Raw genomic sequence first — 24,995 nt, forward strand, 5'->3', positions numbered from 1 at the left:
AAGGGATCAAATAGTTAAGGCATTGTGCAGCTAGTAATAAAACCAGATGCAGAATTTGCAAATTGGTAATGATATTTTCAAGTAGTACCAGTGACCTTCATGCATGCTTACAGTTCAAAACCAGTAACATTATACACCATGACAATGACATAGACATTACATGCCAAGACAGTGATACAGACAGTACATGTCAAGACAGTGACATAAACATTACAGGCCAAGACAGTGACATAAACATTACAGGCCAAGACAGTAACAGACATTGCATGCAAAGACAGTGACATAGACATTATATGCCAAGATAGTGACATAGACATTACATGCCAAGATAGTGACATAGACATTACAGGCCAAGATAGTGACATAGACATCACAAGCCAACATAGTGACATAGATATTACAGGCCAAGACAGTGACATCGACATAACAGGCCAAGACAGTGACACAGACATTACATACAAAGACAGTGACATAAACATTACATGCAAAGACAATGATAGAGACATTACATGCAAAGACATTGACATAGATATTGCGAACAAAGACAAATGAACATAGTAGGTGTATTTATCATGCTTTGTATTGCATTTTTATTCCTATATCACAATTTTTATTGTATTGCCAGTTAACTGTATAAGTAACTTATCACAGTACTATTGTGTCTCCATCATAGTATCATTTTATGTATCATATTGCAAAGATATAGGCAATGCAGAGCTCTATGAGACTCATTTTTTCAGGATATGCAAGTGTTCATATATAAATGTCCCTCAACAACTTGAGAGTCACAAAGGAAACAAAACTTGCACATGCTTATTTTTGCATGCTTGCGCAAGCTTATTTAACAAGATAGTGTCATAAGCATGCACAAGCTTGCGCAAGCTTGTTATTTATTTACCTAGTACAATAAATATGCACAAGCTTGTGCAAGCTTGTTACTTGCTTACACAAGCTTGTTACTAGCTTGCGCAAGTTTGTTACTAGCTTGTGGCAAGCTTGCATGGATTTCTTGCTACAAGCATCTGGGCTTTCAAAAATCAGACATGATTGTGGTCCCCCCCCAAAAAAAAAAAACAAACCTGAAAATGTGAAGGGGGCTCTGGGAGTCTGAAGGCCCCTGTCCAGAAATGCATTTTAGACTCAACTGCTCCTGGTGGACCATATTATCATAATATATTGCAAAGTTTTACTTCATTCCAACAAAATAATCTGCATATTTAATGATTAAATAATGTAATCTTATAGTTGCAATGCAGTGGAAAACAAATCTGTTCCATCAAAACATTAAGTTTAATTCCATTGTTCAAGTTTATTCATTCACTGCAAGCTTACCCAAGGTTGCATAAGTTTTATGTGTTCCCCTAGCTGTAAGTGTCACGCCCCAACAAAATGATTATGAATAATTCATGAACTGGCATGAACTGTTCTTGAATGGTACATGAACTTGGTTCAAGAACCATTCATGAAAGTTCATCAAAAGGTTCATGAACTATTCATGAATGTGCATGAACTGAAAATGGTCAGTTCACAAAATAATGAATTCATTAACTGTTCGTGAACCAACAGTTCACAAACTATTCTTGAACAGTTCATGAACTATTCATTAACTGAATTCATGAACAGTTCATAAAAGTCCACAAATTGGATCATCATCATTCATGAACAAGTGCATGAACATATTCATGAACTAGATGAACAAAGTTTCTCAATGATTCATGACTTCATGACAAGTGCCTATAAAAAAAAATACTGAAATAATCACGAATGACCAAGAAAAAGATACGCACCGTAATTTTGGTCATCCAGGCTTGGTATGCTTTTTTGCCTAATTTTGCTTTCACCAGATCATTTCCTTCACATTCTTCAAAATCGCTTTTCTGCACTTCTACTTACTTTAAAAAAATGATATTGAAACTATTCTCATCTGTCCATTCCACGGAGTCCACGGTTTTTGTTCGAGGTTTTTGCCTAACTGCCTGCATGCTCTTTCATTTCTGGGGAAAAGGATGCTTAACTGTTGAAATCTCGCATGTATATTAACCAATCATATCATGTCTTCTTTCACAGTCATCCAGTCAGGATAATCGTTGTTAATATGTTTTAGTTTTTACGGCAAATTGGCATCCAGTGACTAAGTCAGTAGAATATTCAGTTTATAACAGTAATGAAAAAAAAAACATTAGGACAAAGTCATTGAAAGCTTTTTAAAGCAAGTACATTTTGTTCATGCTGGCCAGAAAATATTTTCCCATATTAATCCAGAACTATTCAGGTTAAGTACACACGTATTGAATTAAAGATCTATATGAACATTTATACAGCATCTTATCATTTAAAAAAAATTTAAAAATATTCACCTTTATTTAAATTTCACTAATATTGTAAGAAGTTTGTATGATGAATTTTCATGAACATTTTATGAATATAATGATATAGATATTTAATATACATTTTTTAAAGAAATATCTTGGTATTGCATCAGAGTACTTGAATTGTTCATGAACCAAGTTCATGACATTTCAGGAACTTCAAAGATATTATAATAGTTCATAAAAGTTCATCAGTGTGTTCATGAACTTCAAGTACATGATTCATCAAATTCTTGAAGTGTTCATTAACTTAGTTGAGGAACTTTCATGAACAGTTCATGATTGTTCATGAAGTCATGAATTTGTTTTCATAGGGCGTGACGGTGCATGCTAGTTGGATACATGGTCTCAAACTTTCACAAGCAATGGATATATATAAATATATATATATATATGAAGAAACTTGTTGCAAGCTAGTTTAAATTTACTTTCTGAAACATACAAGAAAGCTAATTTTACTTTCTGAAGAAAATAAGTAAGCTTGCGCAAGCTAGTTTTAATTTCTGAAGCAAACAAGAAAGCTTTTGTAAGTTTGCAGTTATATCTAGCTATCTTGCCTAAGCCTGCACTTGCTTGTACAAGCTTGTGCAAGCATCCATGTTAGCTTATAAACATTAAACTAGCTTATCATAAGCTTACCGCAAGCTTGCCACAAGCTTTCAGCAAGGATGCATTTTGGTTTGGGGTGATTTCATTGCAAGTGATACTGGAACTTCTTCTCATCACTGAAGATATCTCAGAGTGCCAATTCAGGAATCTTTAGTTCACTACAAACTTGGGATCTTGACTTTCCATCTCACACACATGCTTTTAATTTTTCTTATACTCCACCCCCTTTATTTGATTTGATACAAAATACATGATATACTTATCACAATGCAGGTCTTCTTTTATTGAGTAACAATTCAACAAATACTTCTAATAGTTGGAGATCCAAACACAGTAGGCACTTTATTAGGTTATCACAGGAATATTTACGGACATAGCTGTGACAGCTGATTGAAACTTTTCACATTTGGATACAAAAAGGGCTTATGGCATTTATGATGATTACACTGAAATTGAATTAAAACATGAATTAAAACATGAATTTCACTTACAAAACTTATTTAATTGGTATTTATTTCTTAAAGTGTTGCCACTAGTAGGCATTAGTTATATTTACTTGGATCTAAATTTTATATTGTTATTTACATTTGTACTTGGAATGTTGTTTGGAAAGAAAATCTAACAAAATATATCACTTCTTCTTGTTAAATATTGAGCATTTCATGACGTTGATTAAAATTTACAAGTACTATTTCGACAATAAAATGATATATCAAGGTTTCATTTACCAATTCAACAAATCACGGCCATCTTTTGAGTTTGCAAGTTATCCTGGTGTGAGTTATTATGCAAGTGGTGAATGCATATGTTAGCAACCTTAGTGTGACAAGTAGGGAACTGAATTTGGTTAAGGTTAGAAAAAACTTTACATACTTTGGTGACATAATAAATGACTTCTAAGTTAAAGTATCTTTATTTGTGAAGTAACCTTCATAAAGTTGTGCAGTGTGCATTCAGGTGTCATTTTTTGCAATGAAATGTTATATGCTGTATAATACTATATGTAAATGGATGTATATCAAATACGTTACTCAATCACATTAACTTTAACAATCAGACTACCTATTAAATCCAGCCCTCCTTGAAAGATGTCTTTTACATCAATATTTCATATTACCCATGCAAATAACATCTATAGAAAGAAACTCTTCCTAGATAATTTGTTCCAGATGTTGTTTAGTTTAAACATATCCTGCATATAATCAGTGTTCCATTGTTTGTGCCATTTAATATCTGTCAATATTATATGCTTATTTTTTTCTCTGTTAACTTTACATTGTCAGAATCATTCAGTATTTTATGATATTGCACTCATGTGCAACTTCATATTGAACTTACTTGTGCCCAATAGTGTATTAGGTACCACTTTGTAAACAAAAAATGTACACTCTTGTTGTAGACACTTTACATTTTGGTTGATTAAATTTGTTTCTGAATGAACTAAACGAGATGTTTCATGGACTGCCACATACCAGCTGCTTTTGCACATTCCACATTAACTTTTTTGATACAATGTTTCGGATTTAGGCTAGCTATAGATGCCAGACAGGGTCCTTACAAATAATATGCAAGTGTCAAGGCATACACTGTCTTCTTTAGCTGGTAATAAAAATGGCAAAAAATATACTTACAGTTTTACATACTGAATTTCCTCAAAATGCACTTTCTTACTTCTGCAAATACAAATTACATGAGCCATGTCATGGGTTCTCAAGCTTGATTACACATTTTGAAATTGTACTGTAATCTCGACTATATTCCAATTGCAATTACATCCTCCTTACTGCACTCAAAATGAAAAAAAAAACATTAAATTCCATGGCGTCTTTTTGATAATTGCAATTGAAAGACTTCATATTTTTCCCACATTATAATTTCAAACATTCAATGACATAACAGAAACACGCTTGCAGATGTCAACACGCTTCTCCCTTGCTGCTTCAATCCAGTATATTTCATGTAGAATTGGGACAGATAAATCCAGTCCATAATCATAAAATTTCATAGAATCGACAAAAATAGTAAAATATATTCATTCCAGATCAAATGGAAAAGTTGTTGCAATGTGCATTCATTCACAATATGACTCCAAATTTCAATTTCATGTAGACCAAAATGCCATTTACTTTCAAAAGTTATGAAAAGCACGCGACTGAATTCAAATTTATCTGGGCGGAGATATGTGTGCATTAATAATGTTGTGCAATGATGAATCTGTGGTTGTGTATTTAGTTTGGAATACGGTATACATTCAGTTACTTAGTTTCTTGTGGTGTATTTTTTCATATATAGTTAAGCCTTAGGTAGAATAAGAAAATGAGCATATAATAAAAAGATTACTGCATTTGTATGGGAAAATATGAACTCATTTTGTCGGATGGATATACTGCACTCCAAAGGCCATGCAGTATTTCCATCTGAAAAACTCATTCATATTTTCCCATATAAATGCAGTAACCTTTGAATATTCATCTTTTTTTCCACCCATCAAAAAAGTCAGCATCAAATAAGATTACTTCGAGACATTGGTGACTATTTTCCTTGTTTTTCATAAATACTTTTTGCATATAATTTACTTTTGTTTACTTTGTCTTGAACCTTAAAGTTGTACATAGTCTCTCTGACACTTTGTCACAGCTTGACCATTACAACTTACAATAGGCCTGTCTACGTGCCTGTGTATGAAGGGAGTAAGAAACAACTACACACAAATGCATGATATTGAAAATATCATTTAATCTATATTAGATCATTTGCAAATTCACAATTCACATTATTATTAGTTCTTCATTCAATAAATGAGTGAGACATAATCCACCACTAAATTCAAGCTAAAGTAATATGAAAACATGTCTGCAGTCCTATGTTCATAAAAGTTAACTCTAATTCTACTCTTCACATGGACAGGGAATATAACACGTCTACAGGGGAGGGCTTTATAACAAGTGTCTACACAGGACAGATGTATGTTCTCACATAGAACAATACTGGTCCACACAGGATGGAATGGTGCAAGCCAACACAGGGTTAAATAGATGCACCCACACAGGGAACAATTACATGTCCAACCAGGACTAGAATATTTCTGCCTATACATGATAGACTTCTGCATCCACACAGGACATAAATGGATGTCTACACAATGAATGATACCTCCTACTTGCTTGTTCAGTTTAACATGGTGTAGTACAATGGCTAGACTGTCTGGGTTTACACAAGCAACATCCTAGTACCCTGATAACCAAGCTAACAAGCCACCTACGAATAAAAGTTAGCTCATTGTTCATCTCTACGTGATTTACAAATTGTTATACTGCTTTTTTTTCTAGAAATTCTGCAGCAAGAATGCCTAGTTGTACAAATCAGCTCTTTATATGCAAAGCTCATGCTAATCCTCATTCATGCTAAATGTACAGCACAACACATCATGTATTGTGCACCTAGAGTAACTTGACATAACTATTTGCAGGGTATTATCTATACTGCATTAATTAAGCAAGGTATCTATACAAATGTGCATTCATCTGCCACCTATACAGTTTGATAAACATTTAGGTAGATAAACGTTTTAACAATCATGAACTTCACTACTAACTTGTGACATACTTGCTTCAGATGTTAATCTGTGTACAATGATTTTTACTTGCATTACTATTCAGTGCCTTTATTTACACTTTCAGGTTGTCAGTTCTTTTTAATTAGTCATTTATTCATTGCAGTTTGGGATGTACAGTGTCAACTAAATTTGCAAGTTGTAAGAAACTCAAGATCTCAGTAGCCATGCATCGGGTGTGTGTGCCTCACTAAATATACTTTTTTATCACCATAGTGTTTGTACATTGTGTAAACTTTTATGGGCAGGGAGAGATGTGTCTAGTCTAAGTCTATGGACAGTGACATTTTGAGTCTGCATCTTAAACACTGCATTAGTAGTCAGTAAAATGCAGGATGCCATAATGATCTCTCCCAGATTTTTAGAACTTTACACCATCTGCGACTGTTGCATTGGATCAGCTGGAAGCAGAAAAATGGAGAGCAGTGACTGCATCTGTGCTACACCACCCTAGCTACTGGGTCTCAGATGAGAGACAACCTAGGAGATGATGACACAATTGCTGACCTCAGTAAACTTTGTATCCTCCCTTTCATCTCATGTCTCTAATACAGATTTGGACATGACAGGAGAGTTTTCTCCCACATTGTGGCAAACCAGTTAGCAAAAGTCCCTCCACATGCCCAAGCAAGGCTAGAGTTCCCAGCATTTCAGTTGTCTCTGCCCTCTGCCGCTGTCATGTTGTCTGACCAGCAAGTTCCACTGGCCATCTAGCCAGCTTTTATAGCTGGCAACCTGAGGTTGTCATTTTTATGTGCTGTGCTCAAAACTGCTCAAATATCCCATTGTATATGGCATGTTGTAGGGACCCATACAACCAGTACATCAGCATCACTACCAAGCCATCCAGGTTTGAGTCCAAGGCTTGGCTAGCATGGGTACGTGGGAAGGCCTGCCAGTAGCTTCTCGTGGGTCGGTGGTTCTTCCCTGGGATTTCCAGGGTTCTTCCTCCACCAGTTATACTGGCCACCATGTATAGCCTATCTTGTGCTGAAAAATGGCGTTAAGCCCAAGAACAACAACCAAGCCATCCATCCAGCCACTATGCCCAGCTGGCCATTCCAGCCATACATTCCTGTCAGGTATCCAGTGGCCAATTAAGTAAATGGGTCAGACTGATTATGACATGGACAGATATCACAATATGCCAATGGACAATGCTGCTGCTGCTTCTTCCATTCCACTGGGTGTTGGAGAAGGATAACCCTCTGAATGAATGCTAGCTAAACCTTGATCAGCCATCCATAAGCCAGCCTACAAAATCGTAGACTCATTAGACGCTACTAATAATGAGGATGAGCATCCATCCTTCTGCAAACTGCCTAAGTTAGTGAAGATTAAGAATTAAGATCTTTGATCATCTATTGGGCAAAATATGATCCCCAGGGACTTCCAAGGTATTCTTTTCTAAGGGGCAGTTGCAAGTTTCCTTCTCCTTTCTCCAGTATTTTACACACTTGGTTAGATACTAGGTCCCAAGCTTAGATAAAGACATTGGATCAAGATTTTTCTGCAAAGTGATTGGGTAATCCTGTTTTGGAGGAGCTTCAGAGTTTGTTTATCGAGCCAGCTCCTATTTAGTAACCCACCCCACCCCTTTTCCATTGTGGCAGTCCAACTTGATCCCAAAAAACAGATAATAAAGGGTTTAATTCTTGATTATTCCTAGTGGTAATAGCTAATGGAAAACTCCTGCTAGTTATAGACCTGAGCCTAATCAACACATACATAGATACATGGAAATTCAGAGCGGAAACACCATGATCAATAAGGCCTTCTATCAAGAGGGACAAGTTTCTGATCAGTCATGATTTGACCAAAGCATACTTTCTTATCCCTATCCATCTGGCTTTGCGCAAGTTGCAAGTTCATTTGTTTCACATCTCAAGGAACTGTATCTCAGTTTCTCCATCAAGTTCATTTGCCAATCTTGTCACATAACAAAATAAACAGTGCTCTCTCCTAAATCCAGCAAACTCTGATAGATGAAATTTTCATCTTTCCCATCTATATAACATATTGACATAGCAAGATCTCTTTCTCTGCAGCTACTCAATGTTTGCTAGTTCCACTCTGTACTATCCAGATCATACTGCTTGGTCTTCCTTAATCCTGGATTATCTCTGTGACTTTCAAACATATTTCAACAAAGCCAGTATAGTCTTGTAATAAGGTATTTGCTACATTTTGTAATGTTTATTTTGTTAATTTGAACATTAATTTTGGAAAATTCTTTGTGGCTGGGGACTTGGACTTTCGGAGCATGGCTTCAGAGATTGTAAGACTGGATGCATGGGGTATTTGTCATATTTTGATGATCTGTATATTACACACTGTACACTGCTGTTCCAGCTGTTGACCAGCACATTCTGCTAGCTGTCTAGCTATACCAGGTGGTGACTGACTATTTATACAAGCCATGTTACATAATGGCCAGCAGTTCTATGGTGTGTTCATGGATCTAGCTTACCAAACCATCTATTCCACCCACGTGGTGCCAGACCCAACTGTCTAGCTGGCCACATATGCCCACTATCCATGTAGCTGTAGTACTAATCAACCTTCTGATATCTTTCCATTATACTTCCCAGTCACCCATGCAGGCATTGACAGCTGTGATACTTGCCTGGACACTGTGTAAAATCAGTGGATAAATTTTATATTTCAATGGCTAATACCCTGATGGTTTCAGCTAATTTGGACCAGGTGCAACAAAACTCCTTTCTCTGTTCATCTGCACTGAAGCTACATCACTCCTTGGTTGTCTACTCTACACCTTTCAGGATGCAGTTATTGTACAGTATTAGAACAGAAGAGGTGCAGAAGCAGGCAACACAAGACTTGCTTCTCCAGCTTGCCTTACTGCTGGCACAACACAGTTCAGTCCTATCAGCAATGTAGTGACAATCAGAGGCAGAGAGATCAAATACCTGCCACTGCAGAACAGTAGCAATTTCAGTTTCAATCAAATTTTGTCTGGCACTAAGGCTCTTAATTCAGGAGGCAATTGTTGAAGCAGATAGGAAGCAATGTTTCTCCTTCATTAAGCCTCCAACAACTACTGTTGACTTTCCACTCTTCCCATCCATACACATCCTGCTTAGGCATCATACTCCATTCCTAGCAACCTTCCTTCAACAAATTCCACAGTTGTTTTTTGGAGCAGCTTCAGATTGTTTTTCCAGCCCCCTCTTCTTATGTCTTTTTCCATGACCACCAGTCCTGGAAAAATGGGAATTTGGTAGAAGATCTGGTCATTACTAGACAAGCAGGCAGTGCAGAGAGTTTGTAGACCAGACTCTCATATTTGACTCCAGTTATTGGGAGGATAAGGCCTGTTATAGGCTCAGTTGTCATTGGTACTCTCAGGTTCGAATTGGAGATGGTACTTTCTGCAGTGTCAACCCTTTTTCAATCGAAATGCTCAGCCAGATCCAACTTTAGGAAAAACGTTGGAGTTAAACAAAATAAAACTCATCATGTTTCAGTTGCTATGATATGGGAATGTGTTATGTATATCTTTTATTTTGTAAGACTGGGGTTTTCAGATGTGCACTTGTCTTCTGTCTGAACTATATGTACTTTCTCAAGTCCACTAAATATTTTTGCATTACTTGGGAAAGTGTGTTTTATGTTTACTGGTCCTTTTTGATAAATATCTTGCCTGGTGTTGGCATCCCACTCAGAGTTTTCCTGACTATTACATCAGTAGTGTAGCTAGGAAATTGCAGGCTTCATTTTCAACAATTCCTGTTTTTAACGTTAGTGTTAGGACTCTATGGTCTTAAACTTAGTAACAGAAAGAAACAAAACCATCAAGTTTTGTAAAATTCAACTAACAATTTATTTCCGTAGAATACAGAGTGAAAATTTAAAAGTAACTGACAGTATTGCAAATTAAATACTAAATAAACCTAAAAGTTCCATGACACATCAAAACATTTAGAGTGTTCTGAATTAATTCCAATCTTGAATGTGCTGATATACCATTATGGTCTTGAATAGTTTGATGTACCAATAGTCCTGATGTACCATAATAAAATCAACTTTAAATGAATTCACAATAATCCCAACATAGTTTTTTAGACAAACAGTCAATGAGCACTTTTTAATTCCAATGAATAATTTAAATAAATGATTCCTTTCGAGTGAATGTGTGTCTGAATACAACAGAAAGTGATTCCACTAGACTGATATTAAAATAGGAATAATTTTGCTATCATAACCTTAGAAAAAACTAACACACAATAAGATGACCAGGATATGGGTCATAAGTTTGCTCCAGAACTTTCTGAGGTCAAAAGACCATGTCAACATGTTTACAGATATTATCTTAAAGTACATCCAAAAACCTTGGAGGAAAGTTATCTATCAGACATTTGTTTACAAATGACTATTAGCTTAAATTATGACCTACAAATCATAGATAAAAGTTAAGGACACAGTATAGGTATACATAACAATAGGGTTTCTAATGTCAGCACAATGTCTTTCATAGTGTCAGCCATAATGTAAGCTTAGTCATCCCACTTTAGTTACAGTTTTTAGATTTCAACTCATACAACAGTTAACATACACGTAGCAAATATTTACCCTTCATCACAAAAATTGCCTCCAACAACCCGTGGCTCTCACATGAATGTACACTGGACAAGTTCCATCATAAGACAACCAACCCCACCATATTCTTATTCCAGACCTTTTAAAAACAGGTCTTTCAACATACACTTACAGACACCAGAGTTCAGCATGGATACTCCAATATTGATCACTAACTCTCTTTATGAGGCAGACCATACAGGCCAGAAACACATGGTGAACATCCTTTTGATTCATGTCATATTTCTTGTCAAGAAGAAAAACACTCACTTCATTCAATCCCAGCTCATTTATCTGATGGTTTTGAGCTTGTCTTCTGATAGAATGACCCTTAGGGATCACCTTAGTTGCATTACCCCTCCATGTGAGGAGTCATACCTGTGCTTCAGAGTATCTTTGTCACTAAGGTCTTCTCAATGAAGTCATGATTTCCTGTTCATGAAACCTCCCAGGCAGTCACCCTTCTGTCTTCATTGGTTGCCAAACCTTTGCCTAATAGGCCTGGTGATCAAAGTTTTGTACTGTATGAGGTACATTTCAGCGAACGGGATGACGTCCCATAGTTCATGGCAAGTATCTCACTGAATAATCCACTACCAGACATCAACAATCTGCACTGAACGGCAGCATGGCTGACAATGGTACATACCTCCTGACCTTCTTCCAAGTGAATATGGCTTGGCCCCATCAGGGGAGTGTTTGCATATCAACTCCATGGAGATCAAGACCATGGCAGGTACCTTTAATTCTTGGCAGGATATGTTTTCAGGCAAAATTACTTTCATTCTTCCATTATCAAGAGTGTCATCTATTATTTCAGAAGCCACTTATCATTTATGATTGTCTCAGATAGTGTTGATGTCAACACATCTACATTCAAGTCTGCCACAACCCATGCATGTAGAGATCCTAGAAGAGTCATTATTTCAGCAGAATCAGATAATCCTCGCTCTATGATGCTTGTACCAAATAGCCTTTTCAGTCAAATCTGTGCCTAATGGGGTTGACTTTGAAAGTCCTCCTTGTGACAAGTTCAAACACCAAGCTTCTTACTCTCATCTTGTTTGCAGTGTCGCCAAAAACCTGAGTAGTTTATGCCATTTTCCCAAATTGGAACAGTCTTGCTGAGTATGCCTTTCCCATCCCTTCTCTGATTCCTACTGTTTTGCAAAAGATTGAAATAATCTAAGTACTGATTAGTCCTGATGATTCACCTTAAGCAGGAAACTTTATTTACCATCTACATTCTGAAACCAGGGCAGTCCATTATTCTCTGTGCTTGCTGAATCAACTGCAAATGAAGGTTTCCATTTGAAACTAGAGATGTTGAACATGCACATGATATCAGCCAGAATAAAAATCTCTCTGCTTTTCTTGCAAATGTTGACTTTTCTCAGCTATTGGTTTCGCCATTGATCCAAAGATGAATTTTCTTTGGGATTTGGTGTAGTTGATTAAGTTACCACTTGAATAACATCCCATTCCCTTGTTGACACATTACATACAAGACCTGCTGACTAGCCCATTAGCTACAGCAGGCAAAATCAGTAAAAAAAATCAGTGAACTACATGTATTTATACTATGAAGTTTCAGTTTGATTTATGATTTCTGCTTTCATTGCTCTCATTCATGGTGAATCAGCCCATTGTCGTGACACTGCTATTTTCTTTAAATCCTTTGTCCCAGGGTCATCTACATGACCCAGTTAGGGCTCCAAACCTAAAGCAAACTGAGCTGAGCAGAAGATTGAGATCACGCTTCTTCTTACCATTCAAAGAAGGAAGGGACAATATTTCTGCTCAGGCTCCATCATCCTTGATATGATAGGTTATCCTCTCAGCATGCAAGTATATAACCCAAGTGCATTTGAATTTCTTAAGCATATCAGTTCATGGGGTTAGGGCAGTCATCACTGGCATGGCATTTGAGCACAACTGCTTCCTGACTGACATCATCCAAGCCATGGGGTGGAGGTCAGAGATGGCATTCTCAAGCTCATAGAAACCTTTCATCTTGATGGCTCATTTTTACCTGGTGGGACTGATACCAGAAGCACAGCAGATTATCATTGCAGGTTATTTATCAGCTTTATGATGACTCTAGTCCTGTTGTCTCTAAACTGCATCCATGCATTGACTGTGTGCTAACTCTGACCCATATCTCACACAAAAACTCAAAGCTGCTTCACTTCTTAGGATATTGGAGACAGAGAAAACTCCATATTAAGGACTTGTAACTCCCTCCTCCTCCTCCTACCTATTTTTCTAGCTTATCATGACACAGAAATGCATTTGAAGAAGAAACTAGGTTTAGAGTAAATTTTTAAAACAAATTTATATACAGCCAAAATATAGGCATACCCTTCCAAACCCACCCACCCACCCCACACACACACACTTGCATATGTGGAAGAGCATGAATATCCACTCCAGTAGTAACTGACAATTTATGGGATTTGGTGTCAGGCCCTCTATCCATGGGGAGATTATTCTAGTTTGAATCCCACCAATGCAAGTAGACCATTTTGCACTTATGTGTCAGAAACAATCAGTAGATATGGCAATTATTACTTCTAGCTTGGAAGGTGTGGATTTGTGAGGTAGGGATGAATTCTTAACACATTATGATCAGGCAAGTATTATCCACAAAACTTGCTTTACTGTTTTTAGGTTTCTTCCAAATACATCTAATTATTCTGCATTTCCATTTAATCATCCTTCATTTTGTTCACTCTGTGATTTCTTAGCATTGTGTTTTCAAATCACTAATCAAATTACCCATTTTAGGTTCTACATAATATGTAACAGTATCAGGTATAATGGATCTAATTTATACATAAATCATTTTATTATATGCACATTTTTTCTCCATTAACTTTACATTGTCAGAATCATTCAGTATTTTACAATATTGCACTAACATGCACTTCATATTGCACTCATGTGTGCCCGATAGTGTATTAGAAACTACTTTGTAAGCAAATTATGTACACTCACATAATAGATGCTTTACATTTTGCTTGATTACATTTCTTTCTGAATGACCTAAAGCAGATGTTTCATGGACTTGCAAATACCAGCTGCTTTGCCACATTCCACATTAACGTTTTTGATAAAATGTTTCGGACTTAGGCTAGCGATAGATGACAAACAGGGTCCTTAAAAATAAATGAAAGTGACAAGGCATAAACTGTCTTCTTTAGCTGGTAATAAGAATGGCAAATAATATATTTACAGTTTTACATCCTGAATTTCATCTTCAAAATTATAATGTAATTTTGACTACATTCCAAGTGCAATTACATCCTCCATACTGCACTCAAAATGAAATGAACATTATATTCCATAGTCTTTTTGATATTTACAGTTGAAAGAATTCATATTTTTTGCATATTATGATTTCAAACATTCAATGACAGAACAGAAACACATTTGCAGATGTCAACATGCTGCTCTGCTGTTGAAATCAGCTGTACTTGATGTAGAATTAACACAGATAAATCCAGTCCATAATCACAAAAGTTTGTAGGATTGACAAAAATACCAAAATCTATTCATTCCAGACCAAATGGAAGAGTTGTTGCATCACACATTCATTCAGAATATAATTCTAATTTTCAATTTTAAATAGGCCCAAATGCCACTTTGTTTCCAAAGTGCTGTCTAGTTTGCGGCTAGGTTCAAATTTTTCTGGGCGGTGTTATGTGCTCATTAATAATGCTGTTCTTGTTGTACTGATGAATCTGCACTTGTGTATTTAGTTTTGAATACAGCATAAATTCATTTACTTCATTTCTTGAAATGCATTTTTGTTTATATAATTAAGCCTTAGGTTGAAAAAGAAAATGAGCATATAATAAAAAGGTTACTACATTTATATGGGAAAATATGAACTTGTTTTGTCAAATGGATATACTGCACTCCCAGGGTCTTGCAGTATATCATCCGAAAAACTCATATTTTCCCATATGAAAGCAGTAACCTATAAATACAGTCAAATCTAATACAGCATACATATTTAATAAGGTCCAGTTTTGAGTAAATGCAAAATGAATGCAAACAAAATGCAAAATGAATGCAGAATGAATGCACAAAAAAAATGATGAATGCATTTGACAAAACTGGAAAATGTGAAATGAAAACGTGTAAATGCAGAAAAATGAATGACAAAGAAAACAATGAATTGTATGAAAATGTACTATTTTAAAGCTGCAACTTAATTTCCATCTTCAAATGCCATTTCACATATCAATTCAGGATTAGATTCTTTAGAGTGAAAAATCGCCCTTACTAGCCATGACATTGTTCTTGTCAAGGTGGAACTAAAACAACTGACACTGATGTTACGATATAATCACTGGTGATTTCATCTGTACCATTTGAATGAAAACTAAATAAAATTTGCCCTTAATTACTTAACAACTATTTTGGTATTTTAAGTTATATTTTAATTTATTGTAAATTCAGTGCAGTGTTTTTACTTTTATGCATGCTATTTCATTATATCACTTTTAGTAAGATACAAAAGCTATAGTTTTTTCCTTTCACAATAACAGTCTTGAAAACAAAACCCCAGATGTTACAAATGCATTTCTATTTCATTCCATGTGAGTAAAAATGACAAAATGAAATGGATGCTGAAATCACTAAATGCAAAATCACAATACATTTTCTGAGATTGTCAACAACACGTAATGAGATTATGGTCTGAGGTGAAATACCAATGTGAATAAAATGCAGACAATATGCAAATGGAATGTAAACAGAATGCAAATGGAACACAAACACTGCATACAGAATGCATATAAAATGCAAGTAAAATACTAATTTTTGGTAAAATTACTTGTTTCAAGTTTCATACATGTAAAAAAAATGATCACTCTTTAATTATGACCACTCAAAGTTGGTGCACTAAATATTATTGTGCAGACACTTAATTGTATTGATTCATATATCTTCAGCTCTGATGAAGTGGGGTAAAGACACTGACAAGGAGAATCTCTATCACAAGCTTGCCTTACATTACAAAGACTGCATGAATGACATGGCAGGTCGAGCACCTGGTGAGTTAATTTGAAGTGGCTTTTTAGTTATGAGGAATTAGCATACCATTCAAGAGATTTTTTTCTTGCCTCTATCCTGGGTAACACAGTTTAACCATTTAAGAAATTCATATGAAACCCCATAAAGTATAAATAAAATCTTTCCAGGCAGAATGCCTATGTAAAAAAATCTAACCCTACGTTAGATGAATCATTCTGATTGGTGCATTGTTAGTATGATTTATTTTAATGACATCATCACTTCTTTATATTCTTTATGTTCAGACCCTCATTTATTTGTGTATTTTAACTACAGTTCCGAGTTTAAATTTAATTATTAAATAATCCTTATGAAAGGCACTTAGTTCCCATTTCCCTAGCATGATATGGTTAAATAAATATCTCCATAGGAAAGGCACTTAGTTCTCATTTCCCTGGCATGTTATAGTCAAATCTCTCATTCACAAAGGCACTTAATGTCCATATCCCAGGCATGATGTATTCAAAGTACTGAAAGTGCCATTAAAAGACAGCCAATCAACCAACCTAAATTGTAGTGTAGATAAAATGTTGTACACTCTTTTGAAATATCAAAACTTTCTGTGGAGGCTTTGGCCTTTGGTTATTTTTATTGTATTAGTTGGGTGCCATTTTGTTGAAAACTCATAATTTTATATTCAGGGATGTGAGACAAATTATAAACCAAAGATATTGGTTAGGAGCAGGAAAACTCCTTCCATAGTCTAATAATTCATGAGCAGAAATTTGGAAACAGCTTCATTCCTGTCTAGGTCCCTAGGTGACTGAGTAGTCTAAGGCATTCATCTTTACTGATCAATGCCATCTCACCTCTGTTTTTGTGGGCCATTGTGGGTAAAGCTTGCCATTAGCTTCCCATGGGTTGGTAGTTCTTGCTAGGTTGTTCCTACAACAGATATACTGGCTGCCATGTGTGGTCTCTCATGTCCTGAAAAATGGCATTAAGCCCACAAACTACCATCACCTTATTCCTGCCAACAAAGTATGACATGAGGTGTGCTTGCCCTATCTCACATCACATATGATTGAAGTTAATCCCATGTGTTTGCACTTGATGACACTAAATGGGCTAATCCTTCTTACAATCTTGCTGTCATCACCTGCAATAGTTCCGGTAATTGTTTTCACAAGTAAATAGTACAGTTGTTTCTGACAGCAGTAAATAATTGTTTACAACAGAGAATATTTTTAGCAAAAACTTTTCATTTTGTTCAAATTAGTATCAAACTATTTTGCAAATCCACAGTATAGTATTTGTCTTTCTATTACAACTATACCAATGATCTGCCATCTTGTTTTCAGATTTTTTTTCCATTTAGAAATGACAGTAAAATAATCAAAACTATCTTTGGTGGGAATAATGAAATCTACCATGAGGTCATACTTGGGTGTGTGTGTGTGAAATCATTGAGAAACCTAATTTCCTGCATACAAATTCTCACTTTCTGGCAAGATTTCCCAATCCTACACAAGTGCACATAATTAGATCTAACAGTCTCACCAAGCTTAACAGAGATGGGTGTTTCTTTCCCAGCCCATACATTCAGATATTCATAAAAATTGAATTTTTGTTTCAGCTTTCCTGCCCAAAGGCCACATGAACTTATAAGTTGGCCCTACATATCTTGTCCATCATTCATTGTCTTTCATTGGTATATCCCTCCATTAATGCTTGTTTGAGAACACTTTAGAGGCTTTATTTCTGGTTAGGTTTGGTATTTAAACTTATTACGTTCTCGATGAGTTCAGGTATGAGCAACATCCACATTCAAATGAGGTGATCTTGCATCTGATTGGCTGAGCATGTGGACAATCTAGTAGCTGTATTTCTGGTAATATTTTGATGTAAGCTAGTATCATCAGGATCTCAAGACTTGGTTACGAGCAGCATGCATGCATACTAATGAGGTGGTCATGCACCTGATTGGCTGAGTTTATGAACACACTTGTGATAATTTTTCTGAACAGATTCTGACCAGACTTGGTATGTAAGCTTGTATCATCAAGATTTCAAATAAATTCAGTTGTGAAAGATATCCATATATATTAATGAGGTGATCTTGCATGTGGTTGTTTGAGCCTGTTTGCACTCTTGAGGCCTTATTTCTGATCAGACCCGGAATGTGAGCTTAAATCATCAAGGTCTCAGAAGATTTTTTGTTTCTAGCACTTTTGAAGTAGTCAAGAGACTTATCTCTGGTAAGTTCATATTGAAACTATGTGTACACATTGGATGCAATTACAATTTTATCAGAGGAGACCAAGCAAAGTATCAGATATTAAGAGCTATTCAAAAGTACAGGTTTGTGGTTAAGCAGCATTTATTCCTTTGAAAAGATACAGAATAAATTTTAGAATACAACAAAATAATACTCATTAGGGATTATGATGGTTATTAATTTAAGCTGAAACAAAATGTGAAAGAACAATATGACAAGTAACACTATAAGTTTATAATATTTTCAAAACATAATTATATTATAAGACCTGTGTGTAGAATACCAATGAATTATTAAAATCTTGTGGATGAAGAGGGTTGTAGTTGCTGCTAGGTCTCTGAAATGCCTTGGGCTGCCATTATTTCTCCTGTTTATAGAATTTATGATTTGTCCTCATTTGGAAGGTCAATAGTACAAACTTTAAATAGTTTTATAACAGGTACATATCTGAATAGCAATCACCCGCATCAGTCAGTTAGTTATTAATATATGTGAGATAATTACAGAGCACCAAATCTTTAGACCCAGAATATATATAATGGAACATAACCATTACTGTCAAGAGACCCATATAGATTTGGAAAGAAACTATTGGCACAGGTAACCAATGGATATATGCAGAAGGCCAGCCATACTGAAGGCAAAGTGCACCATGGGAATGGCCTATGTATGGCAGCTTTGGTAACTTTGATGATAAAGCTTAAGTCAAATAGTAATAAGATTCTTCCACCTTAGAAAAGTTCTTAGCAACGATCTTCATTGCTTAAGATCATGGAACAGTGTAAGTAGTCTCTCATATTGACACCATTCCGGCTTAACCCTTGGAGAATGTTTAATCTAAAACAGGAACTGCTTGTGCTGTCTTGCTGATTGCAGTTAGTCAGCTGAATTTTTCAGTTCTTGTAATCTAGTCAGTGAACAGAATCTGCTCAGGTCATTCAGTCTGGCACACAGAACATGACTGTACACATTTAAGTCATAGAACACAATATAATCAACTATGTGGCCTGCTAGCGAATTCTGACAAGCAGGCAACATATTCAGACCTGATCAGCAGTTTCTGCCTAAGAGAGTAAACATACATAGAACACTTTGTCAGTTGAACATAAATAACTGAGTTCATTCTGCCCAATAGATTATTACAGTTAAGCAATTACAGTCAGATACAATAAAACCCATCACAAAACTCATGTGTTTATACACATACATTTTGCATCATTCATGTAATGGCTAGTTAGAAGCTTGGAAATTGTGGTTGCAGCATTTGCAACTTAATAATCATTCCCTATTCTGTGTATCTTCAACATTTTGTGGTGGCAACAGTGGGATACAAGCCACAAGCACAGAAAACTCTTTGCTTTGCCATTTCTTGCAGTAATAATGGATGCTATGGTAACTCCTATGGCAAGAATGCCCCAGCTGATTCATTTAACTGTGTGTACTTATTTTAACTTCCTGTAATCATTCTACACATTTGACACTTACTCAGGTGCAGCGAACTTTTAACTAGATTTCACAAACTGTGTAATTAGAGTTTCACTTACAGAGCCCAAAATCAGTCCCCACATAAAGTTTCTGAATCATCAATGTTCTTTCAGTTACTGGGTACTGTTTCACTTGGATATCATAGATTGTGAATTACTAATGCGTATGATTGATCATTAAAGCAAAAATTTTATAGACTTTGCAGAAAAACATAATGACTGTGCTGCAAAACATGAATTTGGTTTGTTAATCTTTTTCCAAGTACAGCTCTGACTCGCTGATAACAAGTCACCCCTTACAGATGGATTTGATTTGAAGTATATCCCTGCTTATATTCAGGTCCAAAATAAATTAGCTTTTGCAAACAAAAGATAGGGAGGGCAAGGGGCAACTTATAGTCAAGTCATCTTATAATCAGGCATATGCAGTCCCAGAAGCCACTGGCAAACTCAGACTGATGGTAGATCTCAGTCAACAACATAGATTCATATAGCACCAATGTTCAAGATGGAGACATCCTGATCAGTTTGGCATTCCAACAAGAGGGAGGAATTTATGTGATCAGTCTCAATTTGACAAATGCATACTTTTATGTCCTATTCATCCAAAATTTGTGCAAGTTACCTTGATTTGCCTTTGAAGGAACAATTTGTCAGGACTTTCAGCCTCAGTCTCAGCCCTTGGGCATTTATGAATGGAGTTAACTGTATCGTCTCCTTGTTCAGGACCTCCTTGTCGACAGTGAATTCAGTGTTTATGGATGACATCATCCTTCATAAAAGCATGGTAACTTCTGTTCTGCAGCAGGTTATGAACTTTTGGCCCACCTGGGTGAACTGGGAAAAAGTCAGATCTTATCCCCTCTTAACACTTGACTGCTTGGGTGGCCTAGTGCTCAGCATTAAGAGGTTAGTGTTAGGACTGGTGCCAGGATAATATGACTGGGTGGGACATGATGCTACATGTCTGCAGCTTGATGCCCCAGTGCTAGACATCACTATAAACTGTCACACTGCAGACATCGTAGCGATATGACTGAAAAATTGTTAAAGCTACATTAAAAATAAAAAAATAAAAAACCTCTCAACAAATTCATTCATCTGGTTATAGAATTTCGGACCCTCTCAATCTTGTTTATCATCTTGCATGGTTATCTGTCAATAAATATTGGGTTCAAGCAGGAAGTGCGTTTCTATGAGAGACTTTTTGCATCTTCTGGCTTGGCTAATTGCAGTGGTGGAGTTGATTCCAATGCTCCACATTTGTATGCCCCCACTACAAGTGGCATTCCTTACATAGTAGCACCTTTTTTCTGCTAGTATAAATTAGAACAATTTTTTCTCAACCAAGATAAAATTATTCCTGTCTGAGTGTCAAGAAACAAAGTAGCTTACAGCATGAATTCCTCAGGGGAAGCGCAAATTGGACAGTATGGTATATATGGATGCCAGATTGTTCAACTAGAGGTCTCACCTTTTGCAACATTTCACCGTGATTGTTGGAAACTAGTGCCTAGAGGTGAAGACGATACTAACCTATTAGAAATGAAGGCTATAGTTAATGCCTTTTGATGGAGTGATCAGCTGTGAAAGAAAGTGATCCTGATAATGTTGGATGATTCTGTATTGGCCACTTACCAATACCCCATACAGAGGTGATACCCAATCACTCAACTTGTGCATCTTGGTCTGGAAATTTATACACTGGTGCTTCCAGCATGAGATGGCAGTTCAAATACACATTTCCAGCAGACTCAATGTTTTGTGCAGTTCTCCATCGAGAAGGGACCAGACTCTGCACACCGACTTTTTGTCAATTTTTCAGTCAGTTTACGCACTTTGGTGGCATTTGATGATAAATGTATTTGCACTGAGATGGAATCACAACCCACCTACCTTTGTCTTTCTTGTTCCAGATCCAAGAGCTTAGGCCATGAAATCTCTAGTAGTTAGTTTAAATGGAAAATGGAGCAGTGTCTAAAACAGTTCACACTCTAGGTATATTCTGAGTTATTGTGGGTATGGGTTGAGTACTTTTCCTGAAGTCAGCCAGAGTTTTGTTTTTTTGCTCAGTGTTTCTAGGATTGCTGGATTCAAGAAATAATGGAGCTTATTTCCTAATGTTCGTTATGGGATCAGTATTGACAGAACAGCATAAATGACTAAAAAATTCACTTGATATATCTTTTTGGACATCATTGTTATGGTGTGGTGGTTGGGGTCCATAACTACAGACCTCATAATGTACTGATATGCATAGCAATAACCATATAATATGGAACCTTAGGGTAGTGGGAATTTTTTAATTCGTCAAATAGTAATGTTTTAAAGTGGAAATAAAGGTATAATACTAAGCTTAATTTTCTTTCTACCTGTTTTGTATACATTTTCCTTCCACCTGTATTGTATACATTTTTTTTCTTTATTGTATACATTTTCTTTCTACCTGTTTTGTATACATTTTTTCCACCTGTATTGTATACATTTGTTAGACTAATTCAAATACAGATGTTTAATTTTGATCTTTGGGTCTGTCATGGTACTGCATTGTAAAAAAAATAATGTTATAACAAAGCACATTATATTGAGGAAAAGCTGAATTTCATGGGAGTGGTGAACTAATTGATTTGACAACATTTTCTTTCCTTACATTGTGTTTTGGGTCCATTCAAGTTTCAGCAGTTTCTTTGTACATAACAAACTGATATTTACAGGTCTTATTTTCCATCCAAAGTCATCAGCTTATCCTGCATTCAGAGAAACAGGGATGAGCACTTTGTTGAAGGAAAAGATAGTGTAATTGGTTGAGGGTTTTTTCTGTCCTGTTTTGTAAAACTTGATTTTTATCTGTAATTATTGATAATTACTATGCTTGGTGACATCATGAATATATGTTGAGTTGTCATTAGTTCTTCTATAGTTACAGTTTCTGATGAACTCTCATTTGGAAGGTCAACAGTACAGTATTTAAACTGTGTAATCAAAATATATTTGAATATCATTCATTTAAATGGACAGTGTCAAAGGAAAATCAAAATGCTTACTATATCAGTATATAATGTGGACTCATGTCTTGGGGAAAAGTGTTGTGGGAAAGGCTGTGTTTGGCACCTTTGGAAATTATTGAGAAAGCTTCAGCCCAACAGGAATAAGATACTTTTACCTTCCAAAAGTTCTTGGGCAACAATTTTCTTAGACCACAGATCATTTTGCTGCTTCCATGTGTGCCACAAGCCCAGGAGAAAATCCACTGTGCATCAGCAACCACTCCTGATGTCTTACTGCATGCGTACCAGTGTAGTGAAGTTTGTCGGCAGAATCTTTAGCTCATACAATCCAGTTAGTTGGCAAAATCTGTTTGGCTCATTGAGTCTGACAAAACCTGTCCTGTCCTATCACAGAAACCCACACATAATGTCATTCTTTGGCTGATAGGACTGACTGTAATCCAGTTCAAACCTTGCTAGACCATTCTGCCAACCAGTCCACCCAGATCAGCAGGTTCTGTCTAATTGACTTAACATTCTTAGAACACTCTTTCAACAGAATATAACCCTTAAGTTTGTTCAGTACAATAAAACGATTTAACACTTTCTGTCAAACACAATAAAGCACATCACAAAACGAACACATTAATACATGATATATTTTGTGCCACACATAACAGGGAGTTAGGCGTTTTAGAAATTATATTTGCAGCATTAACAACTTGCTTTGAAGGACATACAAATTGATCCCTAACCCTTGCATGTTAAATAATCAAAAGATCAAAATTCCTTCACATATTAAATTCTTTAATAAGATGATAATTCTTGTAAAACCCATGTCCAGATTTATAAATTTACTTGCAGAGAATTACCTGACCACATTTCAAGCAAGTTTAATATGTTTGGTTAGAGCTTTATTCTTTCTAGTATTGAAGTATTGGAGACATTTTTTGTTTTTATTTATATATATATATATATATATATATATATATATATATATATATATATATATCAGGATTATGACACATTGTACCAACTGCATGCTCCAAGTTTTTCGATCCAATCTACAGTTTCAATATTTGTGTGTATAAGTATTCAGAAGCTGTAATACTACTACCCATGTGAGCAATATCAGACCCACTTAAGACTCATGTTTTCTATAAGTTATAGTATGGCACAGGTTTTGTGTTCATAATGGCCAATGAATTTAATTTGGAGAGTCTATTTTTGACATGTCAGCATATTGACTTTTATTCAGTTATTTGGCAATGATATCTTAAAAGTTATGTTAAATTGTGACAATTTATATGTGATATTATGTTGCTATGATAATTTGACTTGATGCTGTTTAATGTTACTGCTTGCAATTGTTTAGGACTTACCACACAAGAAAGTTGTTATCAGTTGAAACCAGGAAGCCCAAAAGGTTATTATATTCCATTCAATAAAAGGTAGGTAACTCTTTAATCAAGTTCAACACATTTGTATCCTAATGCATTTTTCATGCAGCTCTCAGCATCATAAGCATAAGCTTTTAGATAGAGATCCCATTATTAGGCATCTAAGTTAGACTCAGAAGCCTCTTAAAGTTGAAAGGTCAATCTTAAAAACGTCTAGTTCAGTTCATAATTCTGGATACATAGAATATTTTTGTCCTGATAATAGGAGACATTATTTTAATAAGTCTTGTATAATGTCAATTGCCTTGAATATCCCATATTAAATTATTGGTTTTTATACAGTATTTACCTTGTAATAGCATTCTGGTCACTCTAGGCCATGGAACTAGTACAGTGTTTCCATTATGAAGGGACCCATAAATGACATGTGGTGTTGCGTGGTTATGGAATTCCCCAGGATAAAAAGATTCTGGGAAATATTCCAGCAAAATAGAGCAAATTGATAATATTTTCATACCAAAAACTTGCTGCACATAATGATCAAAATGTGCATCTGATTTCTTTTTGCATTATAAAAATTAAAATTAAGTACAAAACCATTACAAACTTCAATATTTTGGTCAAAAGAAGAATG

General features: G+C 35.7%; 1 protein-coding gene across 1 annotated transcript in view; it reads left to right on the forward strand.

The window, feature by feature from the left end:
• The window catches only part of LOC149803199 (uncharacterized), a 141,185-nt gene that overhangs the window by 78,744 nt on the left and 37,446 nt on the right, over positions 1–24,995 (forward strand). The window contains exons 15-16 of the mRNA XM_089953903.1: positions 16,152–16,253; positions 24,337–24,412. Coding sequence (XP_089810029.1) covers positions 16,152–16,253; positions 24,337–24,412 — 178 coding nt within the window. The remainder of the gene's footprint in view (positions 1–16,151; positions 16,254–24,336; positions 24,413–24,995) is intronic.

Source organism: Sinohyriopsis cumingii, chromosome 3 (assembly GCF_028554795.1).
Source record: "Sinohyriopsis cumingii isolate HCF-2022 chromosome 3, ASM2855479v2, whole genome shotgun sequence".
Taxonomy (NCBI): domain Eukaryota; kingdom Metazoa; phylum Mollusca; class Bivalvia; order Unionida; family Unionidae; genus Sinohyriopsis; species Sinohyriopsis cumingii.